Source organism: Myodes glareolus, chromosome 23, assembly GCF_982192425.1.
Source record: "Myodes glareolus chromosome 23, mMyoGla1.1, whole genome shotgun sequence".
Lineage (NCBI taxonomy): Eukaryota > Metazoa > Chordata > Mammalia > Rodentia > Cricetidae > Myodes > Myodes glareolus.
The window spans coordinates 43,669,384-43,695,099 of NC_142048.1; the positions used below are offsets into that span (position 1 = coordinate 43,669,384).

The 25,716-nt window shown below is 42.0% G+C and overlaps 1 protein-coding gene across 8 annotated transcripts in view; it reads left to right on the forward strand.

Annotated features, from left to right (window-relative positions):
• Window positions 1-25,716, forward strand: part of Unc5d (unc-5 netrin receptor D) — a 524,519-nt gene that overhangs the window by 446,128 nt on the left and 52,675 nt on the right. For 4 of the 8 annotated variants that reach the window (XM_048456515.3, XM_048456516.3, XM_048456518.3 and 1 more), the window contains 3 exons: window positions 7,065-7,250; window positions 11,294-11,671; window positions 15,662-15,746. In XM_048456515.3, the coding sequence (XP_048312472.3) occupies window positions 7,065-7,250; window positions 11,294-11,671; window positions 15,662-15,746 (649 nt within the window). The remainder of the gene's footprint in view (window positions 1-7,064; window positions 7,251-11,293; window positions 11,672-15,661; window positions 15,747-25,716) is intronic. The other 4 variants (XM_048456517.3, XM_085680774.2, XM_048456520.3 and 1 more) reach the window with 1 other exon arrangement.

Genomic DNA, 25,716 nt, shown 5'->3' on the forward strand with positions numbered 1-25,716 from the left:
TTTATGACATGGTTAGTCGTGACTCAGTGAAATTTGAAGGAAAAATCAGAAATGTCTTCTCCTTACAATGTATTACAAGATGAAAGTTGAGTGGTTAGAGAAAAAGGAAGTGAAGAAATTTGAAGACTCACCTACTGTGTGGTAGGATATAGCCACAGATTTGCATCCTGAAATAATTTCCACCTGGATGAATGGCCAAGGCCTGGCAACTAGAATCCTCTTCTTTTCACCCAAGAACCTTGCATCCCATGTGTCTCTCTGCAGTGCATTGACTTGCAGAGGAGACTAATGTTTACCGGCTCGGCAACTCTCAGAAGATGGAAGCTCAGTATTCGGCCATACGGGCTTAATACGTGGTCATTCTGCCTTGGGCTATAGACATGAACAGCATTTTCAACTGGCAGGATTGTCTTTGGCTCATTCCTTTAAATCCTCCTCAGATTTCTAGGCCCCTCTGAGCTAGCATGAAACTAGCAGCACTGGTACTATTCTTTCAGCCACACTCTAAAACATTTTCTCCCTTATTTTGTCCGTCATTTTTCTTCATCCCGTGCTGATTATTTTCAATTACATAAGTACAGCACTTTCCACAAATTGCATGATTTGCTTTGTCCTTCACAATCATTCTTCCTCTAAATCAATTCAGCACATATATGTGGGCAACATTTGTAATTTTCTTAGCGTTTCCGACTTTTTTTGCTATCTGATTTCTAGCGCTTCATAAGTATATGCTTTTTCCTACTACCATTTTCAGTGATTTCACTGGCTCTGTCCTTAATGGAAATAATGGGATTTGTTCATTAAATGCCTCAGAACCAAGCAAAGACACAAAGAACAGGTGATAGACCGGTGTGTTCTTTGGTATCAGTAGAGCACCAGGGTACTCACTAAGGCTGTGCATTCACAATCACTCTCTCCCCAGTGTGCTGAAATTTATAGACGTGATGTCTTCAGTGGTCAGAAGAAAGTAACTAAGGTGAAGAAATTTGCTCAAAAGCTAGAGTTCAAATCCCACTCTTTAGCTCTTTACCTTGTGCCTCGCCCATTAGTAAAAGTGCAGTACTTTTGGAGTTCAAAGATGAGAATTGCCGCTTAAACTATAGGACCCTTCACTTACATTTAAATTTTGGGTAAACACATAATAATTTCTATATTGGTGCCAGATACTACATGGAAATTATTTTATGCTGATATTGTTAATTATTGAACTGAAAATTTAGATTTAGTTCTATATTTTTTTGAGGCAGGGTCTCAAACTTACAGTCCCTGTTAGCCTAGAACTCATTATGTAGACTAAGCTGTTCTTGAACTCACAGGAATCCGTCAGCTTCAGACTCCTGCGTGCTAGGATTAAGGATGTATACCATTACTCGCAGCTAGTTCTATATTTGTATTCAATACATCTAGCATCCATACTAAAAGGAAAACTTGTGAAATAGTCTAGTAGACCTGTGTGTCACCTGCACTGGCTGCGCTGAAGCTGCTTCCTGGATTGACCTTAGGTTGCCTTGCTGTGGGATTCTGGCTCAATAGTTAGCTCTTGTGGCTTCCATTTGTTTTGCTTCTTCCTGGTTTCCCTTTCTGGAGATTTTTCTCAATGTGGATTCTTTAGCAGTTCACTGCTGCTTACATTAGCATTTCAAGTTTGTTTGCCTTGTTTTCTAAGAAGGCAGGAGTGGTTGCTCCAGGACACCCACTGGGAGATCAGGCAGAATAGCGTGGATATGGTAGAAGGGTACTCCCCATCTTGCTATACCAGGCCTTTGCAGCTAGAGGCCTGTCGATAGGTTCCAGTCAGCTATATGTTAAACGTGATGTATGTTCAATTTCTAACGTGTTAATTGAGTTAATGTTCCATTAGCAAGAAAAATTAATATGTCTTTTACATTAGAGTCTGGGAAACATGGGACAGATGAACTAAACAGCCCTGGCTTGAGTCATCAGACCATCAGTTACCACAGATGACTAGAGAGGGCTGTCATTCAAATTCATTTCTAAGAAGGGGCCTTGAAAGGTCAGTTATTCCCCCAGCCAACTCTGATAAATAGTAATAATAAAAAAAAATAAGATAAAGTAATTGCAGACTGTTACAGACTCCTGCTGATTTTTAGAGACTTTCTGAAAGGAGATTTCACAATCTACCTTAGAAATATAGATATTTTGAAAAAACCCTCATTGTAGGAAAGGTCATTTTAATATCCAACCAGACACCCGATTGCTTTAATAAAAGGCCATATCTTCCCTTTCTATTCCTGGTAGAGATCCAAGAGACTTTACTGGTTTCTCCTAAACAGATGGTCACTGAGTGCCTACAGTGGCCTAGTCTCTTCTTGGAACAACCCCTTATGCATCCCATCTTCAGGAAGCAAATGCTTCTTCTTTCTTGTTTTCTTCTTTCCTTTTCAAGGCCCAATTTCCAACCCTCTGTTTCTCTTCAGGCATTCCTCTGTGGGTGCTTTTTACTGCATTCATGAGCCCTCCATGCTTTGCAACTTGAAAATAGTAGGTTTCTCAATCGGGTATTTTGGTTATTTTTTGAGTTGTCTGTAGCCTTTCATGCTCTGCCTAAAGCTTTTGTGACTTTTAATAAAAGGAAAGTAGGGATAAGAGGATAGGAAAAACAACAGCAACACAATGGTATGCAAAGCTTCGTTTATGAAATTGAAAGGCTGGGCACCCTGTGCCCACAAAGGCAGAGTATCCCTGCTCAACTAATGCTTTCATTCAGAATCTCATTGAGCCAACAAATCAGCAATTTCTTGTGTGTGTCTGTGACAATAATTCTGTGTCTGTGAAAAGACTGATAGTTATAAACACACATGTCCAAATGGAAAGGAAATTCTTTTGTTTTGTTTTGTTTGTTTGTTTGTTTATTCGAGACAGGGTTTCATGTATAGCAGGCCTGGCTGTTCTGGAACTCGCTCTGTAGACCAGTCTGACATCAAACTCACGGAGATTCACCTGTCTCTTCCTCCCAAGTGCTGAGCAGCCCAGCAGAAAAGGAATTCTTGAAGCACAGATTCTAAAAATCAAACCAAGACTCTGGTTTCCTCAATATTGTGCTCCTTCAGTTTTGAGACCAGGCAAGCAAGCAATAAACAGTTGTGCACAATGATTAGCAAGGTTCTCTGGGAAATTAGGGAGATAGTACTGCTTGTGAGGAGTTGAAAGCATTTGAGAAGAGCAACCCAACCATCATCCAGAGAGCCATCAGTAAAATGTGCAGTCCAGAGTTTATTTTAGGGACCAAAAGCTCTGTAAGTTCTAACACTCATAGTCAAGCACAGTTGACTGCACCAAACAGGGCAGAGTCAAGCCAGAGAGGGATCCTTGGGCTGGCACTTGGCAAGTAGGTAGATAAAGATGGGCAGATAATGGTGGAGACACGTATATTACACTGACCTCTACGCAGGGTCTTCTGTTAGCTGTACCCACCTGACAGGTCATTCGAGTGCAGTTGAATGTAAGAGGGCAGTGTAGTGATGGGTCAGGAGGACACAGGTGCAGATGTGAAGGCAGTTCAGTTACATGTCCTGGGAAGTCCCTGTGATATAGTATATGCTAGGCAGTCATGTGTCCCCGCAGCTCCCCTCAAAGGAATAGCCACTTCCTCATAGCCAAGTCAGTGCCCTCTGCATGAGCATCCACTTGACTGAATATACTTGCATGTGGTGATTCTGCATGCCACCGTGGGAGTGTAGCTGTAACACACGCACACATGCATGTGCACACATGCACATAACTTTTTCCTTCTACTAGGAAGCTAGTAGAGAAAACATGGAACTAAATCTTTGGTCTTTCTGAGCTCAGTCCTGAGCACAAAAAAGAAAAAAAGAAAAAAACCCCTCTATTAGCTACCCAGAAATCTATAGGGAAAACCACTCTATGCTCTTGAAATCTTAGAAAGAAGTTGGCAAAGGGGAAGGAACAGGTGCACAGCACACGCAGGCAGATAAAGGAGAGAAGACGGCAGTCAGGAGAAAGAAGTATGGAAGTTCACCTTTACAAGAAGTTGGGCTGTGATTAAGGATACTGGGTTAAAACTCTTGAGATATAAAACGGGGCCTGGAGTATTTGTATATGCCATCCAGGCTGAAGCTGAAATACCAGGAGTCTATAGCCATCTGGCTTTTGGACAATGACTGAGAATGTGGGCTGTGTGTTAACTCCATGCACACACACGACAAAGTTGGCTCTCAAATTTTTTTTTGAACTGATGGAATTATTGCATACTGAACTTTGTGACTTCCAGATTATTCTTGTGAAATCAGTACCACTTTGCTCTTCTTTCTGTAGTAATCCCTCCCTGGTGGCTAATAGCTTTCCCAGGTGTGAGGGATATAAACTCCACCGGGACCAACGCTCACCTACCTGCAAGTCTAGCTGCCTTCTCTCCCCAGTCTAGCCAAAGTCCCCCTAGTCAGTAGTTTGTTTGTTTGTTTGCTCGTTTGTTTGTTTGTTTAAGACAGTGTTTCAATGTAGCTTTGGAGCCTGTCCTAGAACTAGATCTTGTAGACTAGGCTGGCCTTGAACTCACAGAGATCCAGCTGCCTCTGCCTCCCAAGTGCTGGGATTAAAGGCATGTGCCACCACCACCTGACTCCTAGTCAGTATTTTAAAGGATTTACTTTTATTTTTAATTATGCTTACATATATGTCTTTGCATTGGTTTGTGCTCATGTGTGCAGATGCACGCAGACCAGAAAACGGGATTAGATGACCTGGAACTGGAGTTCTCAGCTGCCATATATGGATGCTGAGAACCAAACTCTCAGGTTCTCTGCAAGAGTGTTCTTAAGAATGCTTAAGCATTGAGCCATCTCTCTTCTCCCTTTACTCACGGGAGATATTTTTAATGTAATATTTTGTTCTTGTAAATTAAGTCAGACAATTCAATAATTTTCCTGGGAAAGGAAACATGATAAACAATATATACCCTTAGTCTGAAGGGAAAGGATTGGAATGATGGTGATAATTCGGTCCCCTTACATATCAGAGACCAAAATGGGAATCTGGAAGGGGTAGGCAGCTTTCCCTTGTCTCCCTCTTTTGTCTCACCGGGCTCACATCCAGTGATTTCCATTTTGAGCTCTTGAATTTTACCTTGGTAATCTCCCTGGCTCCCAGCTCCAGTCTTCCTGTTTCAGTGCCTGGAACTCTAAGAATGCCTTTATCTCCACTTTACAAGCTCAGCAGCGAAGCAGCTGCAGCCAGTACACAGCCGGGCTGCTCCCCTGCATGTGTTCCTTTGTTAAGAAGGTGTGTGTTCCCCAGAAGTATCTTTTCAATGGTTTTCTCATCACTCAGCATTATACAAGGAAGGAAAAGAGCTAACTGGTCTCAATTCCAAGGCTCACTGTGCCCGGTGTCCTGGTGTGATGTGTCTGCTGTGTTCAGTGTGCTCTCTGCCCTGAGTATCATTCTGCCCTCCAAGGAAACACGGGGATGGGAGCATGACCAGGTTGGTGGATGCCTCCTTGTTCCTCCAAAAGATAGGCAGGCATAGCATGGAAATTCTGCAGCGGAGGTGTGGTTCCTGGGTGTCAGCAGTTCTGGGGAATGAGAACAGCACGTCTGCCAGCCCCCATCCTGGAGTTAGAATGAAGCTCTGCATCTTACCCTGTTGCATGGCACAGCTTCATGATGCTTTGCTTATTAAACATGCCTGTGGAACTCCTGACCTTTCAGGCCTGACTCCTCCTGACGGCTGTGCTCCTCTTTGCCCGATATCTTCATGTGTTTCCTGCACTATCGCTGTTTTGGTTTCGCTTGGTCTCCACGTTCACTCTTTAATTTGGTAACACCTTATTTTATGGCCCACTAACTTCGTTGAAAATAAATTCACTTTATACTTGTGTGACTAGCATTACCCATTTGATAAGTACCATTTTAGGGTGTGAGAAATGCATAGTAAGTGTGATGCAATTACAAGGTAAATGTATGATGTGTTTCTTTTATCCCCTCAGCCCAACCCTGGATGACAGAATAATTATTTCGGACCCATTACGTGTACTTGCTACATAATCTATTGGGAACTTAATTATGTAGTTATTTCTTGCCACCTTCCATTTCCATACACTCTGGGTTGTCGCCTCTTTTAGCATTGCCTTGTTTCAGATAATTCTTCTATGTTGAGTTATAATAGCCATTATTAATCTGCCTCTGGGATGAGGCACACCCAATATGTATCTGGAAAAGAATGGGAATTCAGCTGTAGCTTCTCCTGGGGGTTGGGGAGACATCCACATCCTAAAATTAAACTAACGTTTTTATTTTTGCTTTGCCCATGCATTCAATAGGATGGAGTAGGCGAGGTATGGGAGAATCAGCATGTGACCCTTAACAAAGTGTTAGAGTCTAACAGTGGCTTGGTATCAGAAAACAATTCCCATAGACACAGAGTCCATGGTAAAAAAAAAAAAAAATTATCGTGGACATAAGAGCCCTCAACAATCAAGATATTCCTGTCTCACATAAAAACTGCTCTCGTGGCGATTACATATGCAAAACCAAGGTTATTGCTGTGCTCTGACTGAGCATTTATATCAAAGTTGACATGCTCATAAACTCTAATCTCTTCTAACACTCAGACCTTGTTAGCACCTTATCCTAGACAGCTTTATGCTAATGCATGTGCCCCAAGCCCCCAATGAGCAGAGAAGCCCCTCTTTTCTTTGTCATTTGTGAGAGTCTGTTTTCCCTCAAATAAAAATAAAAATATAAGAACACTTTTCAGGTAACTATGACTTCCTTAAATAAGTTAAGGAGTTGTCTGTACTTACTAGAAAAAAATGTTATATTCTTTGCAAAATTGATTCTCTCCAAGTCTATTACATGGTAAGCTGCCTTCACGCAGTTAAGATATTTGACTAGCCCTGCTCGGATTTATACAAGGAGCTTTCAAAACATGACTAGTATGTGAATGAGAGTCTAACTTGAAACTAGCTTCCTGTGTGATCTGAGCAGTAGGCTCCAGACTCCAAGAGCATACCATGTTCTGTCCTGGGGTGGTTCTATGGCCTGAACCAGTGTTAGCCACTTAGGACTTTTCTTGTGTCTTTCAGGCATTGAAAATGCCAGCGACATTGCCTTGTACTCGGGCTTGGGCGCAGCTGTCGTGGCCGTGGCAGTCCTGGTCATTGGTGTCACCCTCTACAGACGGAGTCACAGTGACTACGGCGTGGATGTCATTGACTCTTCTGCATTGACAGGTGGCTTCCAGACCTTCAACTTCAAAACAGTTCGTCAAGGTCAGCGGCATAGGTCCCCCAACACCTTATCCTCAGGACCATGGGCCTCACTCACACAGGTGTCCCCATGTTCTTGACCCTGTGTGAAGGTAGCTCTTGGTCCTGGGAGCCGCTACCAAAGTGTTTCCATTCAGGACAACACCAAATTTGATAAAATGATCTTCTTGGTCCTCAGCAACTGTGAGGATGCATGGATCTCAATTTATTATTGGCAACATTCCAGTGAAGAAGTTCAACCTTTGATATATAGAATGCTTAATGAGTTACTGTTCTCCAATTATCCAACTTTTACCTTTAAAGAAACCTGATTTTGCTTTATATGTTCGATTTTATTAACTAAAATCCTCAATACTAAAGGCTGAGGAAACCGTTGTAGATCACGACTTCCCAAGCACCTTTATTATATAGATTTTATAATTTATTCCTTTCAAATTAGTAAAAGGGATTTAAAGGATATCTAAGGGGTCAGTTAGACAAAGGCAAAATAAGATTCCAGGCTAAAGGACTTTCAGCTATTGCCAAGTCCAGCCAATCTTTTGTTGTCGGGAAAGAAACGTTTTTCGTGTCAACTCACAGCCACGCTCTTTCTCAAAACAGAAGAGAGTCATTTAATGCTCTATTATGAGCCAAACGTATTCCTGAATTCAAGGTGGGGATAGGACATATTTGGTTTTAATTTTAGGCAAAGAGAAACTGTTTCTCTTCAAAGGATAAAGTTTTTCTTCCTTGAGCCTCATTATTCATGCCATCCACCGCCTGTATTTCTCTTCATAGTATGGGTATTGCCTATCCGAGATGTTGAAGAGTTTCTGTGCCCACCGTCTGTTGGGCGGACAGGCTACTGAAGTACAAACCCAAACCTGATAGACCAGCAACTGAGACATGACTAGGAGAGATGGGCATCTCCCTTTGGCTTTTATTTCTGGGCACCTCTGTGTTAAGCTGCTATTGTTGAGCCAGTACTGTGTACAAGTCCCCATGTTTTGAAGCCAGTTGTATCAGAGTATGAGACAGCTATGAGGCAAAGCAGTTATTCTGAGTCACAGCTTCACAGCTATAAAAGGAGAATGCTAACATCCTCCTCACAGTGTTCTTGTGAAATCAAGTTTGCCTAGAATAACATGGGGAAGCCCTTGGCATTTGGGAAGAGCTCATATTCTGAATATAGCGCTAGGTGGTCACATGTCCTCCAATCAAGGGATATCAGCATGTTCTGTGGAGCAGCAAGTAACAGATACAGGAGGTCGGCAGTGGCCTTTCCTAAACATGCTTGGGGTACAGTGATTTACATAAGTTGGACACATCTCCTCCTGGAGGAGTGTGTCAGAAAGGTGGTATATTATGAATCTCTAAAAGAATCATGTCATCAGATCATCTGATCATCCTGTTTATTTTTGTCTAAGAATTTCATAAATATCATGACAGAAGATAAAATATCTTTCTATAACTGTTACTCTCCCTATATCCATTGACAATGAACTTCATTTTTATAGACTGTGACTTTAACCTCCACTGTGCTGAAAATGATATCTTCATGAACACGACGAGTACCCCAGGCAGGGGAACAGCAAGGATGTTAGGCAGAATGGCGACCCAGTCTCATTTCTGCAATGAAATTGTAATGAAATACCTCAAAGAAAGGAAACTCAAGGGAAAGGGGGTTTATTCAGCTGACAATTTCAGATGACAGTTCCATCATTGCTGGGAAGTCAAGGTTAGAATCCGAAGCAGCTAGTATGTCCACAATTTATAGCAGAGAGAAATGAATGCTTACATTCTTACTTGTGCTCAGCCCATTCTCTCCACTCTTCTAGGGTTCAAGTCCCGAACCCCAGGAATGATGCTGCCATAGTGAACATGTTCTTCCCACAGCAGTTAACACAATCCAGACAGTTCCCCATAGACATTCCCACGGGTCAATCTGGTCTTAATAGTCCCTCATTGAGACTCTCTTTTCAGGCGATTCTATGTGTGTCAAGTTGACAGTTAAATTAAAGCTAACCTTTACAAGTATAATCTACTATGGGTGGTTGAATGCAGTCTCAGTAGGTGTAAAGCCCTGGGTTCAATGCCTAGCACTGCAAAATAAGTAGACGGATAAGAAGTTAGAAGGGAACGAGACAGAATAGCATGCTTATATTAAAAGAGGAAAATAGGTTTCTAAAGAGAAGATAGGGGTCACCAGAAGTGTGTGTGTATCTGTTTGTGTGTGTTGGTGGGGGGAGCAGGTAACTGGCCCTAATCAGACTTAAATTAAGTTGCCAGTCAATATTTTCTACTGTAGAAAATGCATGTGAGTGTGTGTTTTCTGTTTATGTTCTCTCATTCTCTCTGTCTATCTCTCTGTCTCTGTCTCTGTCTCTGTCTCTCTCTCTCTCTCTGTGTGTGTGTGTGTGTGTCTGTGTCTTTGTCTTTGTGTTTCTGGTGATGGGACCCAGGACTTCACATATGCTAAGCAAGTTTTCTACTATCACTGTGCCACGCCCCTAGCCTCGTACATACATCTATACCCAGCTACGTTCCTTGTCTGTGCTGTCTACATTTCAGAAATAATCCCCCAATAAGCTAGGCAACTCTTTTAAGAGTAGTCAAATAGTCAAAAATTAAGCTTCGAAAGGTGGGAGTTTGTGATCAAATAGCCAGGAGATTTGGGGCTATGAGATTTTGAAGTCTCCATGGAAACTGCTGTTTCAAACTGTTTTCAAATGTGTTACGTTCTTCAGTCCCTCTTTTCCTTGGGAAGACCACAGACAAGAGCAAGGTTATCATCTATTGAACTCAGTGTGGTCCTGTTAAAAAGGACTGCTTGATGGTGACTGCATCTCAACACAACAGCCCAAAGATGGAGAAAGGTCTTCATCAAAGGGCCATTAGCACTGCATTCTCATGTCTTATTTGTTTATTTTCTCTGTGATTCTTGGTTCTTAGAGCATCCCGATGTGTGGTGCAAAAAGTCAAGGTGATAGATCCCTTCTTGGTGCTTGTACAAATTAGGAAAATAGAAAAACAATAGAGACTAATGCAGTACTGCCTAGAACTGAAACATTTTCAAAAATATCATATTTGAAACCATTTTTTTTGGTCAGGTCCCAAAGGGAAATTTTTTAATATGATTTGGGTTTCAATTTGAGCTATTGTATTGATGAACTGATATGGGTAGGCGGCTCAGGAGGCAGGGATGTTCAGTTATTTACTAATAAATGAGATTACTTCATCACGAGAGAATATCACAGGCTTCTATTAACATTTGGCTTGAGAGAGAAAAAATGGTGAACCCAACAGATGATTAAAACCCTGGTCTAATTTTTTCTGTTTTTATGAAGATTGTTTTGTTCATTTGTTTTAAGCCATAAAGGCTACCTTTCTGACATGCCTCCCACATACAATCCAAGCCAGTCTCCGCTGGAACGTTCATTCCCTCGCAGAGTACGGTATGTGATGTTCAAGGACATTGGCTCCTCAGACAGAGTGATTGGTAAAGTCCCCTGAACTAGTTTCTCCAAGGCGTCTTTCCAACCCAGCACCAGGAACCATATGGAATCCCACAAGGAATTTCCCACAGCCTCTATGAGCTCATATAAGCAACACTGAGAGTCACCACACTGTGACATCTCTTGCTGTTTTAAAGGAATAGATGTTATTTTGCTCCAGACTGGATTACAAAACATCTTTCTCATTTCTTCTTTTTCTTCTTCTTTTTTTGTTTTTTACCTTTTCTTAGCCAGTTAAAATAATCACACAAACACTACCTGATACAGTTGTCCAATCTAGTTTCAGAATTTCTTATCTTGAAAAGAAGGCATGCAAAGAGTTCTGGGTGAAAAGGAGTAGGGCTCATGGCATTCAAAAAAGATCTGGAAGGCCAGAGGTCCCCATTTATTCCCAGACACTGGTGTGTGACTCCATCTGGGTGAGTAGAGCCAGCTGCTGCCAATCAGAACACCCAACACCCATGCATATTCTCCTTTTAACAGAAGCAACAACAAAAGAGGAATGAGGATGTCTTTTAGTGTCTGAGTGACAGATCGATCTTGTCTTACCAGGAAACTCTCTACTCCTGAATCCGGCTATGCAGCCAGACCTGACGGTGAGCCGGACATACAGTGGACCCATCTGTCTACAGGATCCACTGGACAAGGAGCTCATGACGGAGTCCTCACTCTTCAACCCTCTCTCTGACATCAAGGTTAAAGTCCAGAGCTCCTTCATGGTTTCCCTAGGAGTGTCTGAGAGGGCCGAGTACCATGGCAAGAATCACTCTGGGACTTTTCCCCACGGAAACAACCGTGGCTTTAGTACAATACATCCCAGAAACAAAACACCGTACATCCAAAATCTGTCATCACTGCCCACAAGGACAGAGCTGAGAACAACTGGTGTCTTTGGCCATTTAGGGGGCCGCTTAGTGATGCCAAATACAGGTGGGTGGTAAGTGTGTGTACCACTTTCCTTTGTACCTTTTCCTTGTTGGTGTAAAGGCTTTTTTTTTTTATAAATATGCAGTAAGATCCCGCAGGTTCATTGTGGAAAAGCGTCAAAGGTTGTGGCTACACTTGGCGTGCACACAGCTCAAAAGTGCTCCTGAAATAGAACGGAGCCTTCTCTGTGCCTGCAGGGACAGAACAACATGTGTGATGCTGCCGATAGCCATTTTTCCTCAGGCGGTATGGGTGGGCTGCCAGGTTTGAGACCCTTTGGAGTATGTTACCTAAAGGATGGTAAGGAGGAAGCAGACACAATCTTTTGTTACAATCTACAAGTGATATGCCTATCCAACATATATGTGTGTGTGTGTGTGTGTGTGTGTGTGTGTGTGTGTGTGTGTGTGTACATAAACTGACAATTTAGTGCAAGAACAGTCCCACGACTCATTTTCTGGCCTATGAGCCATCTCCATGGCAGTGACCCTTGATAATCACATTGTTTCTTTTAAATTATTATTACATTGGTTCTTGGCAAACAATGATGATGAATCTTTGCATTATTATTCTTTGAAACTCAAGCGTCAGTTGTAGGCCTATGTCATCAGCACAACTAATTTCTAAATATGCATTTCCCTTTTTTGAGTTTTAAGGGAGGAGATTTTCTGGATATTTGGACTGGATATTTTAGAACCCTGGCATAGATCACTTTCAAAATGGCATCCTAGCTATAGATTGATCTTCAGGATTGCTGCCTGAGACCCAAGCAAAGGAAAAAGCAACTGGTTTCTCTTCTGAGTTGTAAGCCATGAGAACTAGACAGTGTGATGAGCCCCAGGTGGACATTGATGGCTGAGAGGGACAGGACCATTGAATCTGGCCATGTTCTTACACAGAAATTAAATATAAAGCCAAGGTTTTAAAGCATGGAAATGGCCACCATTTTATTTCATAAAATGAATTCTGGGGCAGGGCCAGTCTCACAGTATGAGAGCCTGTCTGGTGACTTTGTGAGTTGAAACTGAACTTCTCTTAGCTTGGCAGGTGTTGCTTTGCTCTCGCCCAGATTAGTTGTGTCCTCTCATACACCATTCCAAAATATACTTTATTTCTGAAAAGTTCTCTCTCCTGCAGCCCTAATAATGATGATGCTCTCCAAATCTTCCTTGCCTGTGTTTTAAGGCACACTAGGACTCTTAATTCTAGTAGGTTTGAGTTAGTTGTCATGCTAACTTGTGGTTCTGGAGGATAACTGACGAATAGGAGACTCCTTGTAGAAGGAAGGAGCCAGATATATTTATCATATGTATTCACGGAGAAAAGTGAACATATAACCCTTGTCCCACCAAAGACTAGAATGTGAAATCAGAGTTATATGAAAGCCATTTAGTCGTTATGCGTCTATCTTAGTTCTTCCCCCAAGTTCTCATCTTTTTTATTAGAGAGTGTGTGTACAGGGCACACAGGTGTCTATATTTACATATGTCGAGTGAGTGCCAAGACCAAAGCATTCATCGCCCACATTTGCTCAATTTTCCTTAAAGAAACACAGAAATGAAAATCAGGATGAATAGAAGATACTTCTTTTCCTTGTCTCCCTTGGAGGAACATCCATATTATAGAATAAAACTCAGGTCACTTGTCAGTCATAACCATGAGCGGGAAGTTTTCAAGTCTACAGACAAGAACCACTGGACGAGATTGCAGCTGTACAGTGCAAATGAGGTTTAGGAAAAATAAGCGTAGGGAATTGAAACATGCTCCTTGTTATTTGCGGGGCATAGATGCAAACTGTGCCCTGGGGAACTGGAGAGTACAGCAAGCATGGCAAAGAAATTAGATTGCTCTCCTGCCATCCATCCCAAATTGCCAGGCAGTGCACTCTGGAGATCATTTATTATGCAAAATATGAAAGAAGAAACTCAGACAGGTGGTTCTGTTGTTATACCAAATTTAAAAAGAAAAAAAAACACCTGTCAGAGTGGCTGGTATCATTGGGGAGCTGCATTTTTTTAAAAAAACAAAAGGGAATTAGTGAATGACATGTCACAAATGGAGATTTCTTTAAGGGACCATAGGCATAAAACATTCCCACTGTATTTTCTTTTTCATAATCTGCAACATGCCACCAACACACTAATGTCCCCTGTCCTACCATCCTTGTTCCTATGATTAGCTGTCTTCAACCTCCATGTTTAAATGCTAATATAATTTATAATTGAAGGAGAATAAAAAAGAAAGAAAATAAAAGAGCCAATGAACGTGCTTCTTGATTCTGGCTGAATTTAGGAAGAACCTGAATAATGCTTCAATCTAAACAAAGGGAGTTAACCTTACTTGAAAGAAATGAGATATGATAGGATCCACAAACAGCCCCAGGCAATGACGGTCTACACAAGACAGCATAACTCAGAGCCTGTTTTTATGTTAAGAAGTTTGAATCCTTTGCATACATTTTCATACTGGTGATATGTTTATTCTGTGTCAGGGAATGTGCTAAGTGTTGTTAATGTAATGTGACACAGTTGTCTGCTAGTCTGCTGAGCTTCTACAGATAAATCTTCATGTTTCTATGTAATCACAGTACAGAGATCCTGAAGAAGAGGCAATAGAGAGGCAAAGGCCAAACTAACATAAGGTTGAATGACTAGGACATAGTTTCTAGGTGACATATGAACATCCAGAATTTCCCAAGATTCAGTCTGTCTTCAATACCAGGAAAAGATACCTACAATGGAAACCATGCCATTTGGTAGATGCAATTAAGGAAGAATAGTAAATGGAAGGAACTTCTGATTGGAGGTCCCCAGGATGTCAACTACAGCTATCCCACTACTGATGTGAAGATGCAGAATAGAAATGCATCTTCTTACTGAAAAGCTGTGAGCAGGAATCAGTGTGCCCCATCCTTACTTCTAGTGAAGGATATTGACAGTCACTAGCGTGTTACTGAATAATGATGTAAATGTGAATCACAAATGACTTGATTCACAATAAGTCTCACACTCCTCGACTCTGTAGCTGCTGCCCACACAGAGAGAAGAACAGGAAAAGCTTTGGCAACAGCAACCTGTAAGTTCTCTCTGCCATTATCTCTAACAAAAGGAGTAAGGGTGAAAGCGGCATTGCTCAAAGCATAGGATGCCCAGAGATTTTATTTTGTGTGGTGCTCTTACTGTTTCTCTAGTTCATTTCTTTTTATAAAGAGAAACTCACACTCAAGAGAATCTCAATTTTTTCCAGATGTCTCTCTTTGTCCAAAGTAAAGGATTTTCTTCATAAATAGGAAATTGGAGACATTTCACACATGGTAGTGTAGCTTCACAATGACATGGCGTGTATGTGGTTAAGTCACTGTCTCTCCTTTGATACTTCCTGACTACTGTTTGCAGATTTAAAGTTATATTGATTGCACAATGACACAGAATATTCTAAAACTTTTCAGACTCATGGTATGTTTCCTAATTCCTTTGAAAAAGATGTGATAATTCACATAGCCCATTCCTCAATTTACTTCCAGATGTTGCTCGTAAGACAATCTCATTCCAGGTTCAAGGAAAATATTAATTTACCCATCATGCCAGACACACTCTCTGGAAATAGAACAAGACATATAACTGCATTCTTTTTTTAGTTTGGGAGAAAGTTAGTTGATGGGTTGATAAAGTCTTCTGTTATCAGGTATATTTGGTAGTTTCTGGACTTATGATAGCCAGTCTTTTAAGGGAAGATGCTGGCAAGATTTCAGATAAAAATAAACATTGAATGTGTTGTCTTTTGGTCAGTGATATAGAGCAAGGTTTTCCCCATGTTTTCTTAGAGGTCTTCAAGGTTTGTTATTTATAAATCATAAATCAACAGGGGAAATTCTTTTGTGTGGGCATCTATAAGGTGCCCAAATAGCATGCTTCAAATTAATTGTGCTATCTTTGTATGACCTCTTGGCTTTTTTTTTCTTTTTCTTTTCTTTTTTTTTCTTTTTTGTCTTAGGGGTGAGTCTACTCATACCTCATGGTGCCATCCCAGAGGAAAATTCTTGGGAGATTTATATGTCAATCAACCAAGGTGAACCAAGGTGAGAGACCGAGAAGGCCAGAATATTAATCGTTCTTGAATATCCAGTGGGGCTTCTGCCGAAAATCTGAGTTTATTGTTCAAATGAGAGAAGGGGGGGTCTCAGGATGAAGCAGTGACCATAAAGGAAATACAGTCCTGCTTTTCATCTTCAGGTTATTTGCATCGAAACAAGAGGCACCAAGTGGGCAACGGTGAACCTGTAGACAGATGCACGACCAGTAACTGTGCTTAAACTTCCCCACAGTGTCGCCTGCACACAGAATTAAATGACCTTTGTAGATGCTGCTTGGTGCAAAGCATTGTGTGGGGTCATCAAATGATGCAATCCTGACTCTTCGGGTTCATCAGAAGGCCCACTCCTTACAAGCTGGGAGACAGTGTCTTAGATGATTTTCCTAAGTGTTGAGAAAATAAATGTCTTCAGCAGCTTTCAGGTCTGACAGATTTCAACAGCATTAAATTCAATTACATGAACAAATACAAATCTTGTCACATACTCTTTTTAATGAAAGTAGTTGGTTATTTTCTTACTGCAACTCTAATATTTCTAGAAGTGTTGCCTTCTTCCACACAAGATAAAGCTAGCTACTTCTTTAGAAAGCAATTTGTCTCATAAACTGGATACATACCTCTGGCATTTTTAGTCATAACATCTTGGTTATTTTAAAATAGATTTTCTGTTGCTGTTGTTAGTATGGAATACATGAAAGAAAAATACTGGAAAGAGAAAGAGCCAGAGAAACAGATGGCTGAAACAGATTTTTTTATAGCGATTTATACAGAAGGATTTGTGGGTACCCAGTGGTTCTACCTAGCTGTTCTATGGGGTTTAAAGAGAATGCATGACAATATTCCGCTAGCTGGTTATTAGTGAATCTCTCGGGGGATTTAGCATGTGGCTATGCTATGATGGGCGCTTGAACTACATTTTTGGTTGTGTAGAAATCAGTCTGTACCTGCCTGTATCTTCCTCCTTAGACAGCAGTAATAGTCTAGAGACAGATAGGCAGGCCCAATTGGTTAGCATGGACCTTAAAAGGCAAAAGGTGGCCCTTGTAGAGGTGCTGACGGCTTAAGGAACTGCAGCCGGCAGATATTGGAGACGGACTCAGAGAGGTTCGCTTTGTTTTGTCATGCAGTAGCAGGCATTGAACCCAGGCACTCAAGAATGCTAGACAAGTGCTGAACAATGAGCTGTATCCTCAGTGCAGGGGACAGAGAGAGCTGTGGAGAGCTTCACACAGCCTTAGTGAAGTTAGTTACTTGATTGAGGTCACTGTCTCACCTGAATGTTTTTAAACTTATCATCCCCAAAAGTCAAGTGGAGCCATCCCTCAGCATCCACAGAAGTTTGCTTCCAGGATCCCACAAGGACACCAAAACCCCAAGATGCTCCAGGACCTTCTATAAAGTGTCACAGGATATATGTTTAACCTGTGCACACTTCCCATCCCGCTTTCCATCACCTGCAGATTACTGATAATTCCTGATACCATATTGTGCTGAGATTAAAACTCTGCCCATGTTCAGTACAGATGAGATGCTTTGATTTGAGACTTATTGTCTACAAATGTGGAAGCAGAGGATCCTGGGTACTGACTAACGTGAGTCAGTCAATCCTCCCTGAGTCATGGCCTTCTGCCAGTTCCCACTTCCCTACCCTTTCCCTGTAATCGATCTTCTGGGTCTGTGCTCAGCTCCTTCCATTCAAACCCATCCCCAATGCCTTCCACCTCATTATGAGAGCCTGCCTAGGGCTACTTCACATTTTTCTGAGACACCTAATTTACAGCTCACCTCCATCCCCATCTCTTTCTGGAAGCTTCCCCGTCCTAAGAGGTCAGAAAACGAAATGTGCCAACAGGCATCAAGTATATGAGGACTTAAAATGCCCAAAAATATTGGAAAGGAATGATTGCATAGGGCACCCTGCAATTTTAAGGTGAAACAGAATACTGCCTTTGAACTCATAGAGTCTAATAACCTTGAAAGACAGGTTGGCCTAATGAGGTCACTCCATGGGCCACCCTTTGCCTTTTAAGTTTCATGCTAACCAACTGGGTTTGTCCATCTGTATCTAGACTGTTACTGCTGTCTAGGGAGGTCAATACAGATAGGAATGGTTTCCCTAAGATTTTACATCAGTGATGTATGTGTTTTTCTTCTTATTTTACAGTGGAAATATAAAATGGTAAAAGGCACATGTTTCCTATTGTAACTTGTCAATGTGTCTTGTATCCTGATGGAATGGTCACTCTGGGCTGCAGGTTAACCTAGTTCCTTTGTAATCCTCTCTCCCCCTTTGAGTGACACCAAACTATTTGCAAACTGCTAAAAATAGAAAATGTCTTTCTGTTCCCATTTTTTTTGTTTGTTTGTTAAGCTGAGATAAATTTTTCTGCCTAAGCCAAGAAGCTGCTTTAGATCTGTGTTCTTTAGCTTTTAATCTTCTGACTAATCAGGAAAAGGCCATTGTGGTGTCTTCCTTTGTAATATCACTTGAAAACCCATTTTCATTTTATTCCATCCATCTGTCCACATAAACTTGCCTCTAAATCTGGTACAGAGCAAAAATCTGCTGCCCCATTTCATTCCATCCCTTTGTGTCGGGGGTGTGAGAACTGGATTTGTTGGTACTGACAATGTCGCCACACAGAATACAGTGGATCTTATAAACATCTTTATGCTATATTTAGATTCAGACCTAGCATGCCTTCCTCCTTACCCCATTTCTATTATCCCACTCTATGTGCCCCCTCCCCCGCAGTGTAGAACTCTGTATGCTCACTCTAGGCTTTCTGCCTGATTTCTATGGCTGTGGACAGGGAATTAAAGACACAAAACAGACCTGCTATTAAAGGAATCTCACCTGGCTCTATTTTCAGGCCTCGATGTGTGTGTGTGTGAATGTGTGTGGTGTTCATGTGTGTATTGGGACATGGATGTGTGATTCATGGGCATATTTACCAGAGATGATAGCTTGAGGGGTAGCAGGTGGCAGAGAGCTACAGCAACAGCAAAGAGTTCACGTATTAAACTGTAAGCTGAGACGGAAAGAGCACTGAGGAGAACAGGAAGATTCTGAAGGCCCTAAGCTGGCCTGCCTCTGCTGCCCCTACTGTCTGATGATACAAGGTGATAAACCTCCTCCACCAAGGTCACGGCTCCCCAGCAGTTCCATCAGCTGGGGAGCAAGTATTTCAAACATGTGTTTTTCGTGGGGAATTCTCGTTCAAACCACAACAGCTCTCAAAATGTTTTAGGGTTGGGGCATCTCTGATTTGAAGTTTTCAGGTTAAAGTATTCACTGGGTACTGTTGCAGTAGAAAGAGTCATGGGAATAATGAAAATAGAGTAGGTTCTGAATGCACCATATGGGCAGACTTAAAACAAGCAGGAAGGAGGGGATTGCTTTCTGTAGATGTCATCTGAGTCCTGTCTGAAAAGTTGAGAAAGAGGTCTTAGTGGTATCTTTTTCTCTAGGGAATTTTTCTGATGGCTGTAAGTTGAGGGATGTGTGTGTGTGTGAGAGAGAGAGAGAGCGGGGTGGGGGGGAAGAGAGAGAGAAAAGTCTTAAAGAGTGACCAGACCTAAAGGTTTGTCCCTGGTTAGAGTCACTGTGGTGTCACAACACTGCTTTAATTGTCTTTCTTCCAACCGCACTGCAGCCTTGCCACAGATGGGAGAACTAGCTTCTTACTATAAACAGACTGGGATAGAATGGCCTTTGGGATGGGGAGTGGACTGTTCCCTAGAAAGTGAATGGTAATAGTATGGGACCTTCAGAGTAGATTTGCAGATGAGAAGCCTCTGGTTTCCTGATGGAGGCTGCACATTATCTAGACCACAGGGTCCTGATCTAGGGGCTCCGTGCACACGGTGACTCGATCAGTGGCTCTCAATGAAGTTCACCTCAGCTTCTGTGTTCCCATTCAAAACATCTGGGCTAAAGTTTTTGTTCTTTGGTTTTTATTTTATGTTTTCTGAGATATCATGGGTGGGTGGGAGATTTCATCCTTTATAGATTAACCAATTCCTAACCATTTTATAAAAGTCAAATTCAGGTATTTAAGTAAAAGAACTTCATGCTGTGGCCCTATCCAGCCATCCTACAATAAGAACATTGTATGTCACATTAGATAGACCGCTCCTCCTCGCCCAGCTTTCTGCATCCCATCCTATCAATAGCTGGAGAGTAGAGAACTGGACCAGAAAATTTTTATGGGGAGCTTTTCTTCTGAGAAGCAATAAAATGAAACCAAAGGCAAACATTCATTTCTTTTTCCAATTACACTGTCATGTGGATATCCCAGACCAAATGCTTAGACCAGCATCGGAAATGTAAGTGATCTTGCTGACGGCTTTACAAAAGGACACACATTTTGCCATTTGGGCGCAGTACGGATGGGATATTTCAACTATTTTGTCTCCTAGGTTTGTTTATATATATATGGAATGATATAGTCTACCTAATGGCTACCAAGTTTGGAAAGGTAGAACTAGGTCATTTGAAACACCTTTTTAAAAGATGCATATATAGTGGGTGTTGCTTTTAATAGCAGAGTGTGAAATGACATCAAATGCTAAGAAAGGCAGAAGGAACTTTGGAATTCTGAGAAAAGAAGATGGACTTTCTTTTCCAAGATGAGCTTTTATCATACTATCAACAGCTTCATGTGGATTTGATTTTACACTAGACACACACACACATGCATACACATAAACGGGCATGCACACATATAAATATACTTCCTCCTAAACCTTGCTTATACAGAACATGTGCTGAAAAATGTCCTTGGCTTTGTTTGGAATAACCTTATTGTTAGAAGGATAAGAAGAATGAATACATACATTTTTTATCAATAACATTAAAAGAGAGGCCAGCTGGCCGTTATATCAGATATGGAGGTTTATGAGAAGATATGTTTGCAGTGATATATGTTTATGTCAAACTAATATTTGAAGCCCTTGTCCTAGAAGAGCCTCCCACCCCAGTGCAAGACTAAACAATACATTACTCAAAAGCCTCAGCTTCTCAGGAGATAAGGCATTCTTGATCCCAGATTACTAGAACTATACAGTAGTCCCCATCTGATCCTAGCCACTTGAGCCAGGCTAAGAGCACTGACCCTGACAGCACGTGGCTGGGCAGGATCCTGCTGCTGCTGGAGCTGCTACTGCTGCTGCTGGTTGCTGCTGATCCTGGGGCTGCTGGTGCTGGTGCTGATGCTACTGGTACCGGTGGTGCTGGTGTTGTTGGTGCTGCAGGTGCTTCTGCTGTTCCTACTTCACAGACAGTTTGGCTAAACACTCCCAGGCCTACCCAGCACTATTCACCATTCAAACTTGACAAACTCACTTCCAGCTGAAGCTACCCCCTCTCTCTGTAGGAGAAAAATAAAGCAGAACTATCTCATAGTAAAATATTGTGGATATGTCAAAGAACTTCCATGATTGGTGTTGTGAGTGCAGTTCAGTCAAAAATTGTGACATGTCAGTTGTGTTCAGTCCTATGGAACAAGGAGAATGTGATACCATAGACAGGAGGTGGAAGAGAAAGGGTCGATTTATGCAACACAGAAGTGTTTGGGACCCAATGGGTTTTTTTGTTGGTGTTGTTTGTTTGTTTCATCTGTATTTGTGGAATTGACAGGACTCAGAAGCTGATTAGAAAGTTGTTGTAAAAATTACCCCATTTGATTTCAGAGATTAGCCTGTCATAACGCAAGGTCAGTTTCCAACTGCCCTGTGTACCTGTTGAGAGACAGCATCTCATCTAGTGAACCCCAGCATTCTTCTCATGCATCTCATCTAGTGGACCCCAGCACCGCCCCCATGCACGCACATCGCCCCCTTCCTTCCTGATGAAACAAGAATGTGACTGAAAAGAGACAGAAAAAAGAAATTACATTTTAGAGGGCCATAACCTCATAGACTTTTTTTTCTTGCCCTCTCCAAAGACCTAAGAGAATTGGCTATAAAATTTGAATTCTTTATAAGAAAATGACAATGGAAGCTAGTCTCTTTACATACCAATTTATTTACCAGCTCCATGTTAGTAGGTTCCAGGGGAAACCCTTTGGGGATGGGGGGCATGATGGCTGTCCTAGTTTGCTCCCTGTGACTGGGACAAAGACCATATCCGAAAGCATCTTGAGGAGGAAAGATTTCTGCTCATCTGACAGCTCTCAGGTCACTGTCCGTCAGTGAGGGAAGTCAGGGCAGGGACAAAGGCAGGAACTGAAGCAGCATGGTGGGATGCTGCTTACTGGCTTGCTACCCCTGGCTTGCTCGGCTTGCTTTCCTTGTACCATCCAGGACCCCCTGCCCAGGTTTGGCACTACTCCCCCCCCCAAGTAAGCCAGGGCCTCCCACATCAATGATTAATCAAGACTTGCCTACAGGCAATTTAATGGAGACATTTTCTTAATTGAGATTCCTCTTCCCAGATAATTATAGCTTATGTCAATTTGACAAAAAGAAGTAACCAGGACAGTGGCAAAACCGAGGAAAGAGAGATAATTTCCAGGCCCCATATTCCCAAGAAGTGACAAGAAGTGAGATGAGCCTGAGATGTGGGGCACAGCTTTTCCAGGCCACTGCAGTGTTCCCGGGGGAGCTGTTGCCAGTAGTGGCCACAGGGGACTGCTGGTGCTTCCAGACAACTGTTGGCCAGCTGCTCGCACACACCCAGTGTCACTGGGAAGTTTTAGAACCGCTGCTCATCTGGTTCATCCACAATGAGCCCATTAAGAATGCTTGTCTTTAACATCATTCTAAGTCAGCTAAGAAAACCATCGCTACCATACATCGAATGATTAAGTAAAAAGATGTTTGTACTTTGTTTCTTTCCTAGGAGAATATCTAAGGCATACGGAAACTGACAGTGTCTCCCTTCCTTGGCAGACTAGGTGTCGGAGACCTCCGGGGTGCATGCGCTCATTGTTGAATTGTCCCTGAAAATGCTCTCACAGACAGACCCAAGATGATATTGGGCACACACCCAAGTTTCTCACTAATTGCCTAGTTGTTTCTTAATGCCATCAAGTTGGCAATCAAAACTGACCATCGCACCGGTCAAGCTGTATGTACACATCCAGAGAGGGAGACATTATTGCCGTGCATCTGAAAAGCAAAGCAAAGCAAAATCCTAAAGGAGGAAGGATGGGGAGGGAAGCAGAAATGTGAATTCTGCCTCCAGTTGATTTGATGGTGAGGACTTGAAGCTTCAGGTTTGGGAGCCCTGGGATAGGTCACTTTCAGAGGCGTTATCTACTGCCTCATCTTCCTAAGTGCAAGCCTGCATAGATCTATGTGCCCTTCTTGTGGAGCTATTAAGTGTCCTTGTCTCTAATTGTGAACATTTTAGATCCCTTCACTAATCTCCACATTGGAGTCAAGGGAGAGGGGATAAGAGAGACTAGGGAAAGGGAGAGAGAAGAGAGAGAGAGAGAGAGAGAGAGAGAGAGAGAGAGAGAGAGAGAGAGAATGTGTGTGTGTGTGTGTGTGTGTGTGTGTGTGTGTGTGTGTGTGTGTGTGTTTGTGTTGAAAGAGATGAAAGGGTTGAAGATATTGCCCAGATCTCTGGCTTGGGACCTAATGATTAATTAGCAGAGAGAGATTTGCTGGCTGAAGGTCACCTGAGAGTTTCTGATAACAGTTGCTCTAGGAACAACTTTGGATTTCTTTCCAGGGAATTGACTTACAAGAGGCAGAGGCAGAGGCAGAGGCAGAGGCAGAGGGAGAAGGAGAGAAGGGGGGAGAGAGAATCAATAAAGGAGAGAGAATAGAAGTATATTCGCAATATAATCATGACAGGGCGGGCGTGGCCTAGTAAAATGAAATTTTGGTTCCTACTCAGACCAGAAGGTATGGCGGTATCCTGAGTTACTGTCATGAGGTGCTGATAAAGGGCACAGACTCTGCTTCCCTGCTTCATTCCTCGTGAAATGTCCTGCCTTTCTAAGTGAGACTCTACCTGCCATCTTGGGGCTAATTGAAGTGTACTGATGACATGCAACACTTGTCAAGGTTTTATTGCCAACTTAGGCATTGAGATTTTATGAAAAATAAAGAACTGTCAGAAATGAAATGGCATGGCCTACTGAGGGGAGCACAGAAATCCACACTGCTTGGGTTCCAGTTAGTCCTGTCAAGAGCCAAGAAAACCTTGGGCAAATCATTCTTTTTCTCTAAACCTTAAAGTTTACATATTGTTAAGTATTTTGTGATTTGGATAGAAATAATACAGTCACTTCCTATATAAGAAGTTCAGTGAAAACGATAAAAATACCTTTTCCTTTTCATTAACTTCCATTCTTGTCATTATGTGGTGATGAGTTCAAATCTAAGGGCTAGAACATGCTAGAGAAGTGCTCTCCCACTGAGCCACACCTCAAACCCTCTTTTTCTTATTTTTTTATTTTGAGATAGGATCTCACTAATGGCCTTGAATTTATTCTGTCGGCCAATCATACTTTGATTTTGGATCTTCTTGCCTTAACCTCAATAGCAGCTGGGATTACATGCCTGCACTGCCAGGAAGATTTAGTACTGATTTATGTGTATGTGTTGAGCTCATATGTATACATGTTCCTGTATATGTGTGTATATGTACACATAGATGTCTGCATGTAGTGGCCAGATGTCAATACCTGTTGTCTTTCTCAATTGTTCGGGTTTTTTTGGTTTTTGGAAACAGCGTCTCTCACTGAACTGGAGCTCACTAGTTCTGCTAGACTGGCTGGCCCGGAAGCTCCTGACATCACCCTGTCTCTAACTCCTTAGCTTTGAGATTAGAAGTTCATGCCGTTATCTCTAGTTTTTAACATGGGTGCTGTGGATCTGACTTCAAATCCCCGTGCTTGCACAGTCAGCGCTTAACTGATCACAGCCTCTGCCTACAGCCCTAATTATTTTATTACATAAGCAACAGATGTTCTCTGGTTGATTTAGTTGTCACCCCAATGCCACCACACTTCCGGGCTTAAACACAAGTCTTTTTTTTTTTTTTTACTTCAGTTACGATGAAAATATTAATGGTTTGCTCTCAAGACCTTTATAATAATCAAACAAAAAATACCCCCATTTCTAGTGATTCTCTGGTTTGTCCTTTATACTTCAAAGTGTATTGTCTGATTCCAAGCAGTGGGACCCTGGTGGGCGGGCGCTATTGGAAGACAAGTGACCAGTCCAGGAAGACAGGTAGCTTAAATCACCTTGAACATGCTGGGGCACCATCCGCTCCCAGGCTCTCTTTGCTTGCTAGTGATGGATGAAAATGCAATAACTGTCCTTGTTCCTCTTTGCTCAGGGCTCAGTCCAGGGTTTGAATTCACTGGATTGCTTTAAGCGAGTTTCAGCACAATGTCACTGAAAGCATCAGATGCATGGCGTGTCCCTATCCTGGAGATTTGGCATTAATTAACTCTACCATGTGACCAGGGAACTACTGGGTAAAGGTGATTCCTAAGTAACACAACAAAGCAGGGCTCTGCCAGTACCAGGGGAGTAAATCGCTGCCATTTAAGAGTTACATTCATTCTTTCATGCTACCTTGCCATGCATTGTAATAAAAGGAGAAATTTCTCAAATAGTATCCTAATGGACTAGAGGGGTTAATGCACCTTTAGTGGAAGATTATACTCTTTCCCCCAGTAAAATCAAGATGACTTTTTTTTTCACAAAGTCATTTACATTGAAATATAATGCCAAAACGAAATACAGGAAAAGGTGAAAAAGGAGAAAAGAATTCATATACCAATTGTCATTTTGAGACTTGCTTCTTTTCAGAAAAGACTTTCCCCCCAAAACCCAGCCCTGCTTTCTTTTCTCCCTCACACCCCTCGGTCCACAAGCACACCTCGATACAAATTGCCATCATTTTAATCAAAGTGCATTTGAAGCCCAAGTGAGCTCACAATGGGAAGTGATTAGAGTGGTCCAGGGGAGTCTTTAATTAAAGATGC